Genomic DNA, 18,746 nt, shown 5'->3' on the forward strand with positions numbered 1-18,746 from the left:
GGAGTCTAAATAACCTACATCCCATCAATGTAGGTAACTAATTACCTAATGCTGACTAAGTTCTAATACTTAGTCAGCCTATTGATTTGCACCACTTATTCAATATTATTATTGTTATAATAATCTTAATAATAATAATAATAATAATAATATTAAGGGAAAACGTTACATGTTTTGCAGTTATGGTATGATTTTTGTTCCCTTTACTGGTGTTGATAATCACAAAAGAAATGTGACATTTGCAGTTGGCTTGATTTCTCGCGAGGATGTGGACTCTTATGTTTGGCTTTTAGAACAGTTTAAGAGTGCAATGGGTCGTGTGCCTAGTTGCACTATCACTGATCAAGATCCATCGATGCAGATTGCAGTTCCAGGAGTGTTTGATACTACTCGCCATAGGTTTTGTATGTGGCATATAATGTCGAAGGTTGGTGAGAAGGTTGGTAATGTTTTATCTAAAGATAAGGAGTTTCGCCATGCTTTGAATGACGTTGTTTGGAATGAGACTTTGTCTGTGGAAGAGTTTGAACGAGGATGACACGAAGTAATGGAAAAGTATAGCCTCGTTGAGCATCGTTGGTTTCGGCTTATGTATGATTTGAGATCGTTTTGGATCCCCACATTCTTTTAAGATGTTTTCATGGGCGGTTTGCTTCGTACGACATCTAGGTCGGAAGCTGCAAATAGTGTGTTTGGTAGTTGCACAAACCAACATGCTAGTCTGACCGAGTTGTTCAACAATTTTGAAGGAGCTATTGATGCCCAACGTCAGTCGTATGCCAAACTAAATGTGGATTGTGAGGCTCATTTACCTTTGTGCAATACACCATTGCTGATTGAGAAGCATGCGGGTGGAGTTTATACTATAAATGTTTTTAAGATGTTCAAGCCGAGATTGTTGCAAGATCTTTTTTGTGTCGTATATTGAATTCAAACGTCGTTGGGATGGTAACTCATTTTGATGTTGAAGAAGCTATTGAGTTGGTCTTCATGGTGATTTATGACTTTGCTAATACTGTTGTAGAGTGCAGGTGTATGGTCCTCAACGTCAATGTCACACTTGCGATGAGTATGGGCATAATAGTCGTACCTGCCCAATGCGAAAGGAAAAAATATAATCATATTGCCTCCATAGTTTTTATATTTTTTTCTTTGTTTTGGCACATTTTGTTTACGCTTTATTTCTCCATGCACTTGGTACTTTTATTCATTTTGGTTTGGTATTAAAATAATGGACGTGTTTTGTTGGTTTTAAATTTGCCTAGGTACTCTTTTCGAGGAATCTGTATTGTAAATGCATTTAATACACAATTACAACATGTCTTACTCACTATTTAAAAATCAAAGCGCATCAGAATTCAACTATCATCATCTGCATGAACCTTTAAAATGGTTTTTAGTCAAAATCTATGAAAAAACTGCAGTGAAAATATATAGATACGAGAAATTAAACTCAGGGACAAATTTTGTTTACCCTAAAATAAGTTGAACAGAGAGTTCACGTGTATGAAACTGAAAAGACAGTGCATATCTAAGTAATTAATGCTATAATCAAGGTTATATATACAACAGGGACTATTAAAAACTAATCACCATCTAGAACAGATATATGGATCTACAACTATCCTAACAGCAAAATGAGGAAAATTTTGGCATCAACAATTATCGGGGGTAAACGTAAACAAACCAGACCATTACTAGGTATTTGTTGGAAAAATAGCTTAAAATGGCATAAAATGGCCTGTTAAGTGGCTATTTTGTGGTACAATTATCAGTGGGGTCCACTTTCGATTTGGGTCGGGTCAAAGTGGATTCGGGTTCTTCGTAGTGAGACGAAGAGATTGATATATTGTACGCTCAAAACGGATAATGGGTGAATGAGATATTGATTCTCAAAGTAGACCCATTTGAGTTGGAAAATGGAAGGGAAAAGTGAGCTTTGTCCCACATTGGTTTGGAATGAGGATTTTCCCTCCTTATATACAAGAGCTCTTTTGAAGCTTGTAGAATTGTATAGCATAGAAGCTCTCTCTCGCGGGAGGGGGGGGGGGGGGGTGCAAATCAATTTCCAACTAGACGAGATTGAAAAAGGCTTGATTCAAGCCCGAGCTCGTGTGCGCCGGCACCTGCGTGCCGGTATAGTCACTTGGTTCGGCCGAAACGGAGAGCACGAGAGGTACGGAATTAATATCCCCTATTAACTCCAATTCTAAATTCAATTCTCCAATTCTAAATTCAATTCCCAGGTAGTGGCCTGCTGGCTTTATCACTCCCAAGTTTTATCATGGGAAGCCTAGGCCACAACGCTCCTAGCATCTTTGGGAGGTGACAAATAAGATTTTAAGGAAAGAGTGATCGCTTGACTCTTGCAAAAACCCAACACCAAACACGAGCCAAATATCTCCATCTTTCCTTCCTTATTTTTTCAGAAAATAATAATCTTAATTTTTGATTATTATTTGTTTTTTTTTTTCTACCAACGGTTTCCAACAGTATTAACACATTATTTGTTAGAGTTTTTATTCAACAATACCTGCTTTTTTGACCACCGTGCTAAATGACCTTAACCTTCATCACTTCTCTCTATTTCCTGGAAAATCATAACGGTTAATACGTGTAAAAGGATTAAGAAATTATTTCATCAACAACAGAACGATTAACTTTCAAGACCAAGACCAACACTTAACTTGCAGATAACTTATAAAAACCAAATAAAAAAAAAAAACCTAAAACAACACTTACCTTTTTGTAGATCTTCCACACTTCACTCCGTATGCGTTCTAAGGAGAACATATCACTCCAAACACCCAGATCTGTACTTAGATATGACATGCATGTCCTCTAACTTGCAGATACATACACTTTAGGAATTGTAGATGTGTGCAATGTTGCAAAAATCGCGCCAAGGCGCCAATTAATCGGCGCCTAGGCGCTAGGCGCCGCCCGACCGCCGCGAGGAAGGCCGGAATCGGCCTCCTCCGCGTCCGAGCGGCTAAGCGGTCGGCTAGCGGCGCCTAGACCGCCTAGCCGGCCGAACTGTCTCAAACTTTTTTTTTTCTGTTTTTGTGAAGAATCGTGGTTCAGATTCTAGGCTTCTGGCTAGGTGCCGAGGGACTCCCCCCACGCCAATCTGCAGTCAGCCGAAGTGTCTTCACGCCTGTCGCCTCCCTCCACCTCCACCTCCGCCTCCGCTACCGGCAATATTCAAGATTGAGAGATGATGGGAACATATGTGAGGTTGAGAGAGATGGTAACAGATCTGAGGTTGAGAGAATTAGTGATATGATGCGTGGTTGAGAAAATTAGAGAGACGGTGAGGTTGAGAGAATTAGAGAGACGGTGAGGTTGAGAGAGATCAGACTTCAAGATGTGATGGTGGGGAAGGCTTTTTAATTTTTAGTATTTTAAGACTTTTTGGGAATAGCAAAAGTTTATGGTGATGGGACATGGGAACTGGGAAAGTGGGAACTCACGCAAGCTTTTTAATTTTTATATCTCAATAATCAAGACTAATGTTTAATGAAATTAAAAACAATTAAAAAAATAAGTAAATCGGGAGAATGAAGAGTTATCTATTTGTAATGTAAAGAAATCTTTAACAATTTGTAATGTATTTATCTATTTGTTATTGAATAATTTATAATTTATAATTTGCTTTCATTTTTTTTATTACTATTATACGACGATAATCTTGAATTACTAATAGGCCATATTTAATGACCGTGCATCGCACAGGTAAGTTACTAGTTTATACAATGCAATCATTTAAAGTATAAACAACTTTTATATTCGTACCACTCACGAATAGTACCAATCCACAGTTTCCTATGGCTCAACTAACTTTTCCACCCACACTTATTTCTATCTAACACTTTGTATGTCATTATTAAATTCAGTTTTACTGTTAGTGGTCCCTACTTGTTGTTTTTATGGTTTTCAATCCATTTATATGGTAACAAATTCAGTATTAACCACACTTTTTTGGAATATTGGTTAAAAACAAAAACTCTACTTTATGTCTCCATTATACTTTTTCCCAGTTTGTGCACTCGTCCATTTTGTCTTCTTTGTCTTTTAACGTCAACATTTTGTCTGCTCCTCTACCTATTTGTGCAGACTCACACTTCATCCCATACACTCCAGTACTTCTACACCTAGTACGGTGGTTGTTCTTGAATAACCTTAAACCTCCCTAATAAAAAGCTTATAAAAAAACGGGTAAAAACTTCTTGACAGCAAACTCCCATTTTTTTCCTTCGAATTCCCCCCCCCCCCCCCCCCTGTTCCCTCACTCTATTTTTCGTCCTCACCCACCAGCGACACTCCAACGTAGTCCAATCCAGTCGGGGTACTCAACACCCATCATCGATATTATATTATCCAAAAAAAAAATATAAATCGCACAAAACCATTGACTACGAACCCCATTGTTCCCACACTGTATTTGCTGCCCTCACCCATCGGCGACACTCTAACGGAGTCGAAGCCAATCGCCCTAATCGACACCCACCATCAGTTAATTTTTATTATCCAAAAGAAAATCAAAATTTGCACAGAAGCAAACCATTCGAACATGCAATTTCACAAACAATCTTTCCAATTTTGCATGCAAGTGATCGAAATAAAAAAAAAAATCAAAAAAATATACAAGGTTTCGCTTACGGAGTCTGCTCGTTGCCTCAAGAGATGCACGTCGTTGACTTCTTCTTGGGGTTCCCTCCGCCATAGCTCCCGGTTGTGTAGTCTCCCCCACCGCTTCAACTAGTCGTCGCTTGAGCTCTCGGTTTCGTCTCTGGTGAATGTGCAATTCCAACAGCTTCCCTTCACTTCCGTCGTTTTAACCCTACGCGTACATACCCGAACGTTTCGCTCTTTCCTTTCTTTTATTGCACAATCAATTATCATTTTACCATTTTACCTCTTATATTAATTACTACTATACTTATTTACCCGATTTCCTGCACGTTTCAATTCTCTCCTTGTACAATCGGCGCCGTTAGATGGCCTGATCTAATGGATGCAATTTGTCCACAGTCCTCACATAATACCCTAGCCTCACTTGAACCTCACCCTATATATAATGTTGGAAGGCTGGAAGTGATAATGTTGCAAAAGAGATTCAGTCAACTTGGAGGCCTGCAACTTGACAGAGATGTTCGGGCACTGGCCAGTCATTACTCTGGCATGACCCAGGGGACTGTTAGGGACAAATTCTCGCTCAACTTACCCAGATGGCGATTATATTGAATTTAAAGAATGTCTCAGTAATTATGAATTTCTGGGGTGAAAACTCATGAGCTAACTTTAGATGAGGTCAAAAGAGTGATGGGACTAAGGGTTCTTTAAGCCTGAAGCAATTGTTGCTTTCAAATTATAATAATAGCTACTAGGGGTGGGGTAAAAAGGGGCCGGACCCGAAATTCTCACGAACCCGATCGAACAACCCGATTCGGGTCAAATTCGACCGTTAACGGGGGTTAACTCCGAAAAAGTAAAGCAAATGTGTGTAATTTCGATTCGGGTTCCGGGTTCAGGAAATAAATTACAAATCCGACCCGAAACTCGAATTACATTAGTATATAAAAGCTTTTAGTTTAGGGTTTCAGCCCTCAACCCTCAATTCAGCATTTGCGAAGTCGCTCACCTTTCCCTCTCCTCAAACGCTCTCCAGTCACCTCTCTGTCTCTCGGCCAGACGTAAGACACCCAGACCAGAGCCCTGAGTCTTCTCCGTCTCTGCTGACTGGCGACCGCCTCTATGCTGATCGGTGCCTCTGCTTCTCACCCTAGTACTATAGTAGGCAGTAGTCACTGACTCTCCGTCACTCTGTGCCTCCCCTAGCCTTCGGTAATGACGGTAGACCTATCTGACTAACAGAGACATAGAGAGTAACATGTATGCTTTATTGTTGATATGTGAGTTATGACTTGTAATGAGTCACATGTAGTGTCTTCTTTTTGCTTAGTTCCCTTTGCTTTTCTTCCACTACCACCACCACCACTTTGGTTGGAAGGAAGGAATTAGGGGGAAATGAATTGTAATTCGGTGGGAAAAAAATAAAGTAGAATTTAAATTACATTGTTTGGTAGGAAGGAATAGGGTTATAGGAAATTGAGAGGGAAAAAGTGAATAAACACTAAAATGCCCTTATATAATATTAATATAATAATGTTAATGAGGGTAAATTGGTAATTTATAATAAGATTGCAATTCCGCAAAGCATGGAATTGCAATTCTTAGGGTGGAGGCATGAATTGTAATTCAGTAAAAGGAGGGAATTGCAATTCCGTGGAATTGCAATTCCCTCCAACCAAACAATGTAATTTCAACTTTCATTGAATTTCAATTCTTTTACAACCAAACTACATTGTACCAAACAGGCCATTAAATGTCACAAACATAGACTATCACTATCTCTCTGCTCAGAGCATATTATATTTAGATTATATATTCATATTTATGACATGCCCTTTCTCCAGGTGGGTGTTAGTATACCTCTCTCTTTCTCTCTTGTTTGGAACTTCTAGCATAATTTTCTCCCAAATGTAGATTAACAGATATAAAGAGACAAAATATATTGAATCTGGTATTTGTCCATGTCTTCAAATTCTCCATTGACCTCCTAATTTGGCAGGCACTATACACTGTCCTTTGAGCTTTGGGGATGAAAGAGATGGGGAAGTCTCGAAAGCGGTCTCAACAAATCAATAGGGAGGAGAGTGAAAGTGGTTCTGAATTTGACAGTGATGAAATGCTAGATGATATGCTGCCTAATGTTAGCCTTCTTCACTATCTCTATTTTTTTTTTTTTTACTATAATAATTATTTTGAGTTGCTGGTGTTCACTATCACTTATTTAGGGGGGTGATAGCAATGGTGACATCGGTGATTACAGCCATGGTGATGAGGACAAAGAGGAAGAGGGAAATAGTGTAAGTGATGATGGTGGTGAGGAGGAAGAGAGCAACTATGGAAGTCATGACACTGGTGAAGAAGATGATGATGATGATGATGATGAGGATGAGGAAGGGGATGATGAAAGAGAAGGATGGAAACAGAATGAGGAGCAAAAGAATGCAGAAATGGAGGTGCTTGAGAATGAATATAGGAAGCTTCAGCACAAGGAGAAGTAATGTTTTCTCTTTGATTGTGCCCATTTTGCATTTAAATTGCACTCATATAATCTTGATGATTCTTTTGGCATTTGAAGTTGAAAGGGAAGGTGAAAAGTTAATTCAATCAAATATTGAACTTCAATAATTGAAGTAAAAGACGAGGAACAAGGGTAATTGCCTTGTTGGTATTAGGCCTGTAGTCATTTTTGCATGGTTGCTCATGTGTGTGCGCTTTTTAATATAACTCTATATTTAATGGAAGTGCATATTTAATGGAAGTGCATACGCTGAAGTTATTAAGGACTTTGATGAAATTATTAAGGACCTTGATAATCAAACAAGAAAGAATATTTTAATTGACTCAATTTCACATTGCCATAAATTTCCAGTTTGTAGAAGAATTATATCAAATCTACTGCAATCTTCTCTTAAGATGCTGTCTAGTTCAGGACATGGATATTCCTTCATGAACATTTACCCAAAAAATGTCAAACAACGGTTTTTTCTTTACCTTTGTCCCCTCCCTCTCTCCTTCTTCCTCCCTCCTTCTAAGATTGGTCCTACATGATATTGTGTTTCCCTATCATTTTTGGTAAATACCAAATTGCTAACCTGGGAAAGCTTATTTCAAAGGATATATTTGAGTTTCTAAATTGCAAATGGTCATGTACTTTGTAACTTGATTCTGCCATTTTTTTCTTCAGAGATCTACTAAGTAATCTAACAAGCCATAAGGATGAAGATATTTTAAAAGGTGAAGCTGTGAAAAATCAGAAGGTATGATATCACTTGATGCTTTAGTTTGTCGTTTTACATGCAATTGTGTTTTTCTATGTGATCTTCATTTGAGCATCTCCAAAATCTTTCTATGGAATAAAAATTTGGTAACGTTGAAGAAATTAGGATATAAAGTCCCCAAAGACAAGCTTTAATTCTATGGACTTCTAGTCATCATAAAGTGTTCTACTGTATGTGTTATTGTGTTTTAGTCAAATTTCTGTAATATATGTTTTAGAACAAGTTACATCTGTGGTTTAAGGTTCAGTAAAAATATTTCCCTTTTGGGCAGTCAGTTTGAATTATATGGTAATTTGTATTAATGCATCATTGCTCCCAGTATTGCTCTGCATCTATCCATGTCTATCTTTCAGTATTATGGCTTTTCAATCATGTGTCTAGCATGATTTTCAAAATCCTTTCTCTAATCTGCATTTTTATTCCTTCGCAAAGGTTCTTTGGGACAAGACTCTTGAGTTAAGATTCTTGCTGCAGAAAGCATTTTCAAACTCCAATAGACTTCCTCAGGTCCATATTCTCTTGAATTATTTGATGTGTACATTCGGTTGCGCTTTACAGTATGGTTGATTTCAAGTTCATTTTCTTCAGGAGCCAATTAAGTCTTCATTCTATGGGGATGAAGTTAGTGAGGCATATTCAGATCTAATTGGTTCTTCAAAGAAGACTTTGGATTCTATATTGGAATTACAGGAGGTACGATGATCAATTGATAATACCAAATCAGCTTATTAGTGTAGCTGAATTATGAATAAGGTTTTAATAGTATGGTGCATATTGTTTTATTTTTATTTTTAATATTTTATGTTTTATATAGTGTTGAAGAGTTGGATACAGTGTTAAACATATTCACCTAAAATTCAAAAATAAATTTTGCAGGCACTTCTTGAGAAGAATCCATCAATTACTCAATCCACAGATGGTATGACATGTTCTTACATATTAAACATTCTATTTGAGTAACTGGTCTTCCTATATTCTATCTTGACAAGTAGAAGTTCTGACTTTATCTGTATCGCCATCCTATTTCAAAATGAATTCTTTATTTGGTTTCTCTCTCGCAGAAACAACTTTTTTATTTATTTATTTTATTTATTTATTTTTTTAATTTTTTAGAAAAAAAAAGCGTGTATTGCTTTATGCTGAAGTTAGGCTACAGGGTTGATATTACTTTTATGTTGTGCATCTTTGATCTAACTTCATTTGGCCAAACGTGGGTTTATTGGAGCCAGTTAATGAACAATTTTAATTATATAATTTTTTCTTCAATCTTCGATGTATTACTGTATTAGTAGTTAATGATCAATTTTAATTATATAAATTTTTCTTTAATCTTCGATGTATTACTGTATTAGTTGTGATACACTTTGTAGTGTGTTTCGGTTGAAATCAATCACCAATGTTTCACATACAGTTCTAATTAGCCCCTCCAACTACATTTCAGACGAGCTTTGATCACCTGAATCAAGAACATGAGAAATCAAATTTCCATTAGAGTATTTTGGGCATTTGAGAGGGAAGTACCGTCATGAGAAAATTTTCATGCTATGAGAGCCTGAGACTCACCTAAAATGCAATGGAAGGACCACCTAAAACTTTAATTGAAATAAACCATAAGAGTTAATACTAGTTGGGATCCTCCGAGTATAGTGGCACCGCCACGTTTAGTCCTAAACTTTCAATTTAACCACATGTGGTCCTTCAACTCAAGTTACACCATCCATGGTCCTTCAAGTTTCAAGTTAACCACCTGTGGTCCTTCAACTTTTAAATTTTTAACTAGCCATGGTCTTAACTTTGCCCTTACTTAAACTAACGGAAGGACCACAGCTGGTTAAATTTGAAAGTTAAAGGACCACGAGTGGTTAAATTGAAAGTTTAGGACTAAATGTGGCAGTCTTCGGAGTACCCCAGCTAGTATTAATTCTAAACCACATATTCCATTTGCTGCCCCAGCATTGGAAATTTATTACATCTTTTGGCATCTCTACATTGGCTGTTTTCCTATGCTTTTCCCTGATATTCTCTACAGTTATTGAATTGATCTATGGTTAGGCTCAAGACTTCACTTTCCTATGATTATACTTTTGGAGTTGGTATGGTCTGGTTGTGGTTTTCTGATTCAATGCTTGGTTTCCTAAATATTTGTCTTGAATGTTAATTATGCAATAGGTTTTGAAGTTTCGGAAGCTTCTCATCAGTCCATTGGCAAAAGTGATGAAGAATGGTTGCAAATTACCCAAATGCATTCAAGGTATCTTTCATGCTGCTTCTGCCTGCTCTATACCATATCAATATATTTTTAGTCTGTTTAAGCATGATCTTGGTCACTACATGTCTTATATCAATGGAATGTTCATAGAACAAAACAAGTCATCTTGCTTTCCATGGAACATTACTAAATCATGTATGTTACTTCTAATTTGTTCTTCTTGAAAGAAATGGGGTGACGGTATACATGCAAAACTGCTGTGGATCAACTGTATTTAGCAGTATAGTATAAACAATATATGATTAATTTATTAATTTTGTGATGCAATTTTGCCCTTTATGATCTATACGGAGCAATTCTTTGTTCTTATTTAAAACAAAAAGAAAATAAGAAACTGCAGCCGTTCATTTCATTTTACATTCCTAATGGTGTACTCATGATGTTAGTTCTGTAGTATTTATTTTATTTTATTTTTTTCGTTTATTTATAGATTATTATTTTGCATAAGTTAATACTCATGATGCCTTTTGTTCTTCATGGAAAGGATGTCTTCGTTTAGAGACAAGTCAGTAGACAAATGGCAGAGGAGGACCCAAGTAACAAGTGGTGCTGCTGCAGTTAAAGGCAAATTGCATGCGTTTAATCAGGTTTGGTTGCAGGATTTTGGATGATGTGTATGTGGAAAAATGAACAAGCTTTTCGCATTTCTTATCTTATATTTTAATTGCAGAGTATTAGTCAACAAGTGGGTAATTACATGAGAGATCCAAGTAAAATGATAAAGGGTATGCAGCTTAGCAGATCTGCAGTTGCTCTATTTGGAACTGTAAGTCTGTCTTCACTTGAAACATGTGTTCTTCTCAACTAAAAGCCCACATTTATGTGTATATATTATATGCTCAACACGCCCCTCGTGTACGAGCCGGTTACTTTTGATGGGCTCCAAGCAACACGTGGACCATAGTCTCTTTTTATCGGGTGACCAGAAGATTCAAAACCATGACCCTTGGCATGGGGTTGGCTTTGAATCCAAATTGAAGCATGTGTTTCATCTTAACTAAAAGCCTATTGCACATTTATGTTTATATATTATATATATGCTCAACATCTTGCCTTTTTGTACTTCAATTTGATTACATGGCAATAGGAAATACTGATTTTATTATACCCTTTCTCTTGGCCAGGTTCCAGATCTTACAACCACACAAGAGGTATGTATGTATATTCATTCGTTTGTTTTACTATTTGATTATGCAGTACTAGCAGTAACTTCCGCTCAAGATTGTTTTTCTGCAACAACTCTACTCAATTCTTTTTCTCTGATCGGTAAGAGAATATTGAAGATGCTGAATTTTGTATAACTTGATCAGGAGGGCATAAATGCTGACGGCAACCCAGAACTTCTGGATGATTCCGATTTCTATCAGCAATTGCTCAAGGAATTTTTTGAGACAATTGATCCAACTTCATCCGGTAAGATTCTTCAACAATCTTTTATCTCATCACTCCTTTTTCAATTTGTCATATAGGCATGTAGTACGTGTATGCTCTTATATAAGATGAAAGCAATGCAAGAAATTGAGAGTATTGTTAATGAAGTGTCAAGACTAATAAGGTTGTTGATTGTTTATAATATTTACTCAAAAAGTTGGAATGTTTCAATGCTCTATCATTTACAGATAAGGCATTTTATACCCTGAAAAGACTACAAACAAAGAAAAGAAAAATTGTTGACCGGCGAGCCTCAAAGAGTCGAAAAATCAGGTCAGCTGCCGGACTGATTATTCTTTTACACCTTCCCTAACACAATCATGATTTAGTAATTAGTAGTGCTGTAAAAATTGGCTTAGGCTACAGCCTAGGCACTAGGCGTCCCTAGGCCGAGGAGATTTATTCCCTAAGTGCCATTTAGGCAGTCGGTCGCCTAGGCGCTCAACTTGGCCGACTCAGTTGCGAACTCGGCCGGGTTAATTTTTTTAATTTTGTGTGTGTGTGTGTATGTGTATATATATATATAGGGTGTTGAATTTGGAAGATGGAATAATACCACCCGCCAGTTAGGCGGAAGCAATATAAAGAATCAAGACTAGGAAATGAATATAACACTGAAATTATATTGGTATATTCTCTCTGTTTCTAATACAGAAACACAGTACATATATATACACAAATACATAACTGTAAGTAACTACCCGTAACTACCCATAACTGACACCTATTCATAAACAGACACAACCCTATAGATAAACCTAACTCTTTAGTTTTCAATCTAGAAGTTCCAAGCTTGGATTAAAACATACACTCTACATTACAAATGAAGATTAAAAGCAGCTAGAGAATAACAATGTTGGATGGCTTCGGAGGAACAATGCTATAAACAACCCTTGGGAATGAAGGCACCAGGGCGAAGCTTGTCACAAACAACCTTGGGAATGAAGTCACCAAGGGCGAAGATTAACACGAACACCCTCACAGCAACATAAGCATTCTAGGATTTGCCAATCAACAATCTCCATAAAGAACGGCAGAGCAACCAAATCATGAGCAGCAAAGGGGATGTAGTAGAGCCCATAGATTGTTGTATGAATACCGAGAAAACCACATGATTGTTGTTTATACCTCTTATAGGATAAGTGAATAACAAAAGAAGCTTCTGGAAATAAACAAGGTGCCAAACATGAAAACCTAGGGACTAAGTGTGGTATACCGAATATAAAGAAACAAATACGGTTATACCAAAAACACCCCGGAAAGAGGTTTGGCAACCAACCCAAAAAGCCTTCAAACTTCACCAAAAGGTCCAAGGGCAAAACAACAATCTGGAATTTTCACCGGAGAATACATCACAAGGAAAAATACAATTTTGATGTTTGAAATACCCTAGGAAAGTAGGCTCTGATACCATGTTGAATTTGGAAGATGGAATGGTCTGGCGGGTGGAGAATAATACCACCCGCCAGTTAGGCGGAAGCAATATAAAGAATCAAGACTAGGAAATGAATATAAAATTGAAATTATATTGGTATATTCTCTCTGTTTCTAATACAGAAACACAGTACATATATATACACAAATACATAATTGTAAATAACTACTCGTAACTGACACCTATTCATAAACAGACACAACCCTATAGATAAACCTAACTCTTTAGTTTTCAACATAGGGAAGGGATCAGGTGCAGGAGGGCTTCTCGTGCGGTCATGCGGGTGGACGCACATTAAGCATTAAATTGACACACTTTAAGTACACAATACACGTACATTAAGCACACAAATAAAACACCTTAAGAACACAAATCCACGCACCTTAAGCACTAAAATCATACACCTTAAGCACAAACCTCACGCACCTTAAGCCCAAAACTCACGCACCTTATGCCCAAAACTCACGCACCTTAAGTTTCAACAACCACTCACCTTAAGTACAAAACTCGTGCACCTTAAGCACAAAACTCATGCTCCTTAAGTTTCAATAACTCACAATTAAGCACAAAACTCGCGCACCTTAAGCACAAAACTCATGCACCTTAAGTTTCAACAACAACTCACATTATGTATACACTCACGCACCTTAAAGCACAAAACTCACGCACTGTAAGCACAAGGCTCACGCACCTTAAGTACAAAACTCACGCACATTTAACACAAAACTAATGCACCTTAAGTTTCAACAACTCTCATTAAGTGCATACTCACGCACCTTAAGCACAAGACTCACGCACCTTAATCACCCGCACAACCGCACGGGAAACTCACCCGCACTGAAACTTAATTCTATATATATATATATATATATATATATATATATATATATATATATATATATATATATATATATAGTTGTATATTGTTATAGTTATTTACCACACGTGCACTGTAGGCGCCGCCTAGGTGGTCTAGGCGCTAGGTGCCCCTCTATTGCCCGACTAGTTGTCCTCTATTGCCCGACTAGCGCCTATGCAACTGTGGTAATTAGTGTGCAAATCTAACACAATTTTGGGTATTATGCAGATATAATGTACATGAAAAGATTGTGAATTTCATGGCTGCTCAGCCCATGGAACTGCCTCCCATGGCCCCCAAGTTATTTGAGAATTTGTTTGGGTTTAGAACCCAGATACAAGCTGCTGGTTGAAGTATAGTGAAGCCTGTCGTTAAGACAATCAGAAATTTTGTATTCATTAAATTCAGTTTTGGTTGGATGGATTTCGTGAAAAATTAGATGAATATAGTCATTATGTTGAGCTAAAATGTTTGAGTCTAAAAATTAGTAAAAGCTAGGAATGATTCAGAGAAGGTTTATTGAACGAGTATGGAGCACTCTCCACCTCACAAAATTTTACCAATAAAGGCTCGACCTCGTTAAATAAACCTGCCAAAAATTCAATTGAAGGAGGCAGGGTTCCTCAGGATCGAGCATAAAGGTCCATTAAGACTAGCACGTGATGTGTCTAGGAATAATACAACAACTTTCTAATGGTCTATTTTTGTTTTTGATGGGTAAGGGCTGTTGAACTACTACGAGCAATCAGATATAGAAATAGATTGTTTGTCGCAAATTGCATGGAAATAGACTGTTTGTTGCAAATTGCTTAGTGAACACTAAATTAATATAAGGAGGCAAACACTTAGCGAGAGGGTATTTATTTTTCATACACACTAGTTTCATCTGTTTTTTAGTTTTATTTTTCATACACACTAGTTTTATTATTGCAATATCAAAGTATCATTTTAATTCTACTACAGTTTCATGGCATGAACTTTATTTTGTAATTTAAATTTCCACACACATTAGTTTAGTTATAGTAATATTAATGTATTGTTTTAATTACACTCTAAGTTCGTTTGACAATATGTAATCATTTACCATATCTAAAATTCTTACTTTAACAATTATTAATCATAGCATAATTATAACCCAAATTATCAACTATACTTTTTAATATGATATAACTTGTTTTAACTATGAATTTTATGACATTCAAAAAAATTATATGCTACGGAGTGTCATTTTTCTAAAATATATTTCAATATAACTATAATTTTAAGAGTTATTACCCAATTTAGTTATCGACTATAGTGATTTTTCTTGATTTAGTTCTAAATGACTTTTTTTGCTTAATTAAGGTCTTTGACTTTGATGATTTTACTCAAATGAGTCATCTCTTAAGATAACTTGGTAATTTTACTTCTATTAATTTTCAATTTAGTCGTCGATTATAGTAGTTTTATCCAAATTAGTCTTCGACTATAGTGGTTTTACCCAATTGAGGAGTATAATGATTTTTCTCGATTTAATTCTTGATTCTAATAATCAAAGACTCAATTGAGTAAAGTCATCAAAATCGAAGATCTAATTATAAATACAAAAAGTCACATAGGACTAAATCGAAAAATATTACTATAATCAAGGATTAAATTGAGTATTAACTCATATTTATTTACGTTCGGAATTGATGAGCAAGCCATTTTTAGTGATCTACCATATGAACATCTTAATCTTCTCCGTATAATTAAGGCACCATACCCAATTTGAGCAACAGAGAAGCGCGGAAATGAATAGTCAATAAATCATTTTTAACCTTATCTTGAGCGCGTTTATACCCCAACAAAGGTTCCTAATAAGAGTTAATACTTAATACCATCCGAGGTCCTATGAGTATAATGATTTTGTCACGTCCTTCGACTCTCAAATTTAACCATTTGTGATCCAAGTTAACCATCCATGGTCCTTCAACTATTAAATTTTAACCAACCATGGACCTTTCAAGAGGACCGCCGCTGGTTAAATTTCGAAAGTTGAAAGACCATGGGTGGTTAATTTGGACCACGAATAGTCAAATTTGAAAGTCAAATGATTATTTAAAAGTTTAAGACTAAACGTGACAAGATCACTATACTCGGAGGACTTCATGTGACATTAACTCTTCCTAATAACTACCTGTAATGGTTGCTATAGCTTGGACCCAATCATCTACCGTGACCTTCCAATCCCTACAATAATCAGGGAATGAATGAAGATAGAAGGAAGCTATGGACATAATTGAGCTTATTCAGCCATCACATGCAGTGTGACTGGAAACATCTTTGACCACGAGGGTGTAAGATCGGGCGAAGGAGAGAGGGAGACGGAAGAGGGAGGACCGCTTTGCTCATCACCGGGGTCGAAAGTCGCCGTCACCGCTGCTATTGCCCAGCTAGCTCGTCGGAAGAGAGGCCACCTTTGCCACCGCTCAGCCATTGCTAGTTGGACAAGGAGGAAGAAGAAAGTAATGAAAAGACCATTTTAACCCTTACACTAACGCCTAACAAATTGATCTTTAAAAAAAGACCAATCCTTCTATATATTAAAGCCATATAGTCATGGCCAATCAAATTGAGTATTTTCCCGCCCATAAAAAACGGTGCCCTTTTTAACATTATTGGCTGGAGAAAAATTAAGTTCCACGCATCACTTATCTTTATCTTTGGAAGTTTAAACGATTTCTTATATTTTAATCTTTAATTATGGTAGTTTATACAGATCTATTACCGAGGAAAGAGATTTTATCATTTGCAATACCAAAACAGATTAAATATGCGCACAGTGAGAATCATAACGTCAAAAGGTAATAATGCAGAGTTATTGATATGCAGGTGTCTCTAGAATCCTATATATACACTCCATTGTAGTGATCAAAGAGGTATAAACTTCTACTCGCCTATAAATTCTTGTCGCTAGCCATATTATAAATGAGGGTAAAAATCTCATTGTACCACGTCCTCCTTTCATGGGTGGCGTTTGTGTCCGCCGTTGAATACAAACAATCAAGTGTAAATAGTGTTGTTTTGTGATTGAGGTATGTATGTATGAAATGCATATGGGCTGCACATACCGTTCACGTAAACGGAGATGTCTTATTACCCATCTGATGGAGAAACACTCTGTCTCTTTACCTTGATTTATGTTCTTTCAGTTATTATCAAAGACAGACAGATGTAGCTACACCAATGGCAGCAGAGGTTCCAGAGCCAGCAACATGCATGGAGAAGACTTTAGAGGAGGTTAAGGAAGTAACAAAGGGTACATAATCCTGAAGTTGCAGAGGAAGTTAGTGCAAAGCAGAAGAGGATTTGGACATTGCAGAGGATGATGTCCATAATCCGGAAATTGAAGCAGAAGAGGGTCCTTTGTATTGTCCTATCATCAAATTCAGTCTAATCAAGTTCTTTTAATTTCACTCCTTCATATTCCTTTTTCTTTATATATATATATATATATATATATATATATATATATACACACTGTGTTTTTGTTGTGTTTTAATATATCTTGTGTTTTTGTTAAAACTGATATAAAATACTGTGTTTTCTTTATAATTTTAATGTTTTTGCGTAATAGTTTCCTGGAACTCTGGAAGCAATTTTGTGAGTGGGAATGTTACTACATCTATAAAAAGGTCTCTTTTTATTAATTTTCATCCGTTCAAAGAAAGGCAAGAATGTGTTTTCAAGCTTGAGAGTGAGAATAAGAGTAATGTTATTGGTCGAATTTTTTTGATAAGCAGTTCCTGTATGGCATACTTTATTTTTTCATTATGCATTTTGGTGATTAATTCCTGTGTGTTTTTCCATAATAAGTTGCTGGAAGCAATTTTTTGAGTGGGGATGAGAGCAAAAAAAAATTAAAAGGTCTCTTCCTAATGAATTTTCATCAACTCAGCCTTCGAAGGAGGCTAGAATGTGTTTTCAGGGGGGTGACGGCAAAATAGTAGTGTTATTGGTGGGAATTTGTGGAAATTTGTGGATGAGTAATTCATCGATGGTGTAAATATGTTTTTCAATTTTCTACAGTCATACATTATCAATGTAGAACCTTCCAGGATTAATTACACAATGCATGGTAGTATGCTTAGTTTAAAAGGATTTGCATTAAACTTTGTAAAGTTTACTCTGTTAAAGCAATATTGTGCTGGTAGTTTAGATTTGGACCTACAAAAAAGATTAACTAATGTTAAAGTATGTATGTTATATGTATATTTTTTTATTTATTTTAATTTTTGCCAGTAATTATTACATTTATTATATATTTTATATATTGTTTATTATCCGATATAATTCAATACATGAAGTAGAGGCTAAAATGTACTATATACTATTTAATTTATGAGTTAATTAATTCAATAAATTATGTGAGTTTATTAAATTTTATTTATTAACATATAAAAACAAATATGTGAATTCGAACCTCACTACTGTTTTAGGATACTGCATTCTAATACAGTCATTAGCATTTAAAATAAAAATCTGTGAATTTATATATTCTTTGTATTTTATTTTGATTCAAAGTGAAATGTTTGCAATAATAAATTAAATTCAATTTTTCACATGCTTAAAATTTGTAGGGTCTTTCCGTAGTCGTTTCTTAGGTATGTAATTTAAGATGTTGAAAAAGTACATTTTCAAATGTATGTTATTGTTTCAAGGGTTAACCAGCTAATGAGTTAAAAGTCTTGATATGTAATTATTTTTAAAAATGTTGTATATAAAAAAAATTTCAATAATTTGTATTTTTTTAAACAATAATTTGCAATTTCTTTATCATTATGATAATATTATTAATCTAGCCAATTTATTTTAATT

The 18,746-nt window shown here is 35.9% G+C and overlaps 1 protein-coding gene across 4 annotated transcripts; it reads left to right on the forward strand.

The window, feature by feature from the left end:
- Nucleotides 1-5,610: 5,610 nt before the first annotated feature.
- On the forward strand, nucleotides 5,611-14,375 carry LOC109182901 (protein AATF-like). 4 transcript variants are annotated; one of them, XM_019333148.1, is made up of 14 exons: nucleotides 5,613-5,895; nucleotides 6,635-6,775; nucleotides 6,864-7,129; nucleotides 7,820-7,892; nucleotides 8,346-8,420; nucleotides 8,502-8,606; nucleotides 8,790-8,832; nucleotides 10,083-10,164; nucleotides 10,667-10,769; nucleotides 10,853-10,948; nucleotides 11,307-11,333; nucleotides 11,493-11,595; nucleotides 11,802-11,886; nucleotides 14,136-14,375. In XM_019333148.1, the coding sequence occupies exons 2-14, from the start codon at nucleotides 6,665-6,667 to the stop codon at nucleotides 14,257-14,259; spliced, it is 1,293 nt and encodes a 430-aa protein (XP_019188693.1). In that variant the 5' UTR covers nucleotides 5,613-5,895; nucleotides 6,635-6,664; the 3' UTR covers nucleotides 14,260-14,375. The 4 variants fall into 4 exon arrangements, with proteins under 4 accessions (XP_019188694.1, XP_019188693.1, XP_019188691.1 ...); XM_019333146.1 differs by having other exon boundaries at nucleotides 5,614-5,895; nucleotides 6,861-7,129; XM_019333147.1 differs by having other exon boundaries at nucleotides 5,614-5,847; nucleotides 6,861-7,129.
- Nucleotides 14,376-18,746: the final 4,371 nt, after the last annotated feature.

Source organism: Ipomoea nil, unplaced genomic scaffold (genome assembly GCF_001879475.1).
Source record: "Ipomoea nil cultivar Tokyo-kokei standard unplaced genomic scaffold, Asagao_1.1 scaffold1074, whole genome shotgun sequence".
Taxonomy (NCBI): domain Eukaryota; kingdom Viridiplantae; phylum Streptophyta; class Magnoliopsida; order Solanales; family Convolvulaceae; genus Ipomoea; species Ipomoea nil.

What these genes read in the sequence shown, in the direction of transcription:
- LOC109182901 (XM_019333146.1), top strand. Translation starts at nt 6,665, where the DNA reads ATGAAAGAGATGGGGAAGTCTCGAAAGCGGTCTCAACAAATCAATAGG. An exon ending in AAGCTTCAGCACAAGGAGAA is followed by an intron (nt 7,130 to 7,819) that starts GTAATGTTTTCT and finishes TTTTTTCTTCAG; the next exon opens with AGATCTACTAAGTAATCTAA. An exon ending in CAGTTGCTCTATTTGGAACT is followed by an intron (nt 10,949 to 11,306) that starts GTAAGTCTGTCT and finishes TCTCTTGGCCAG; the next exon opens with GTTCCAGATCTTACAACCAC.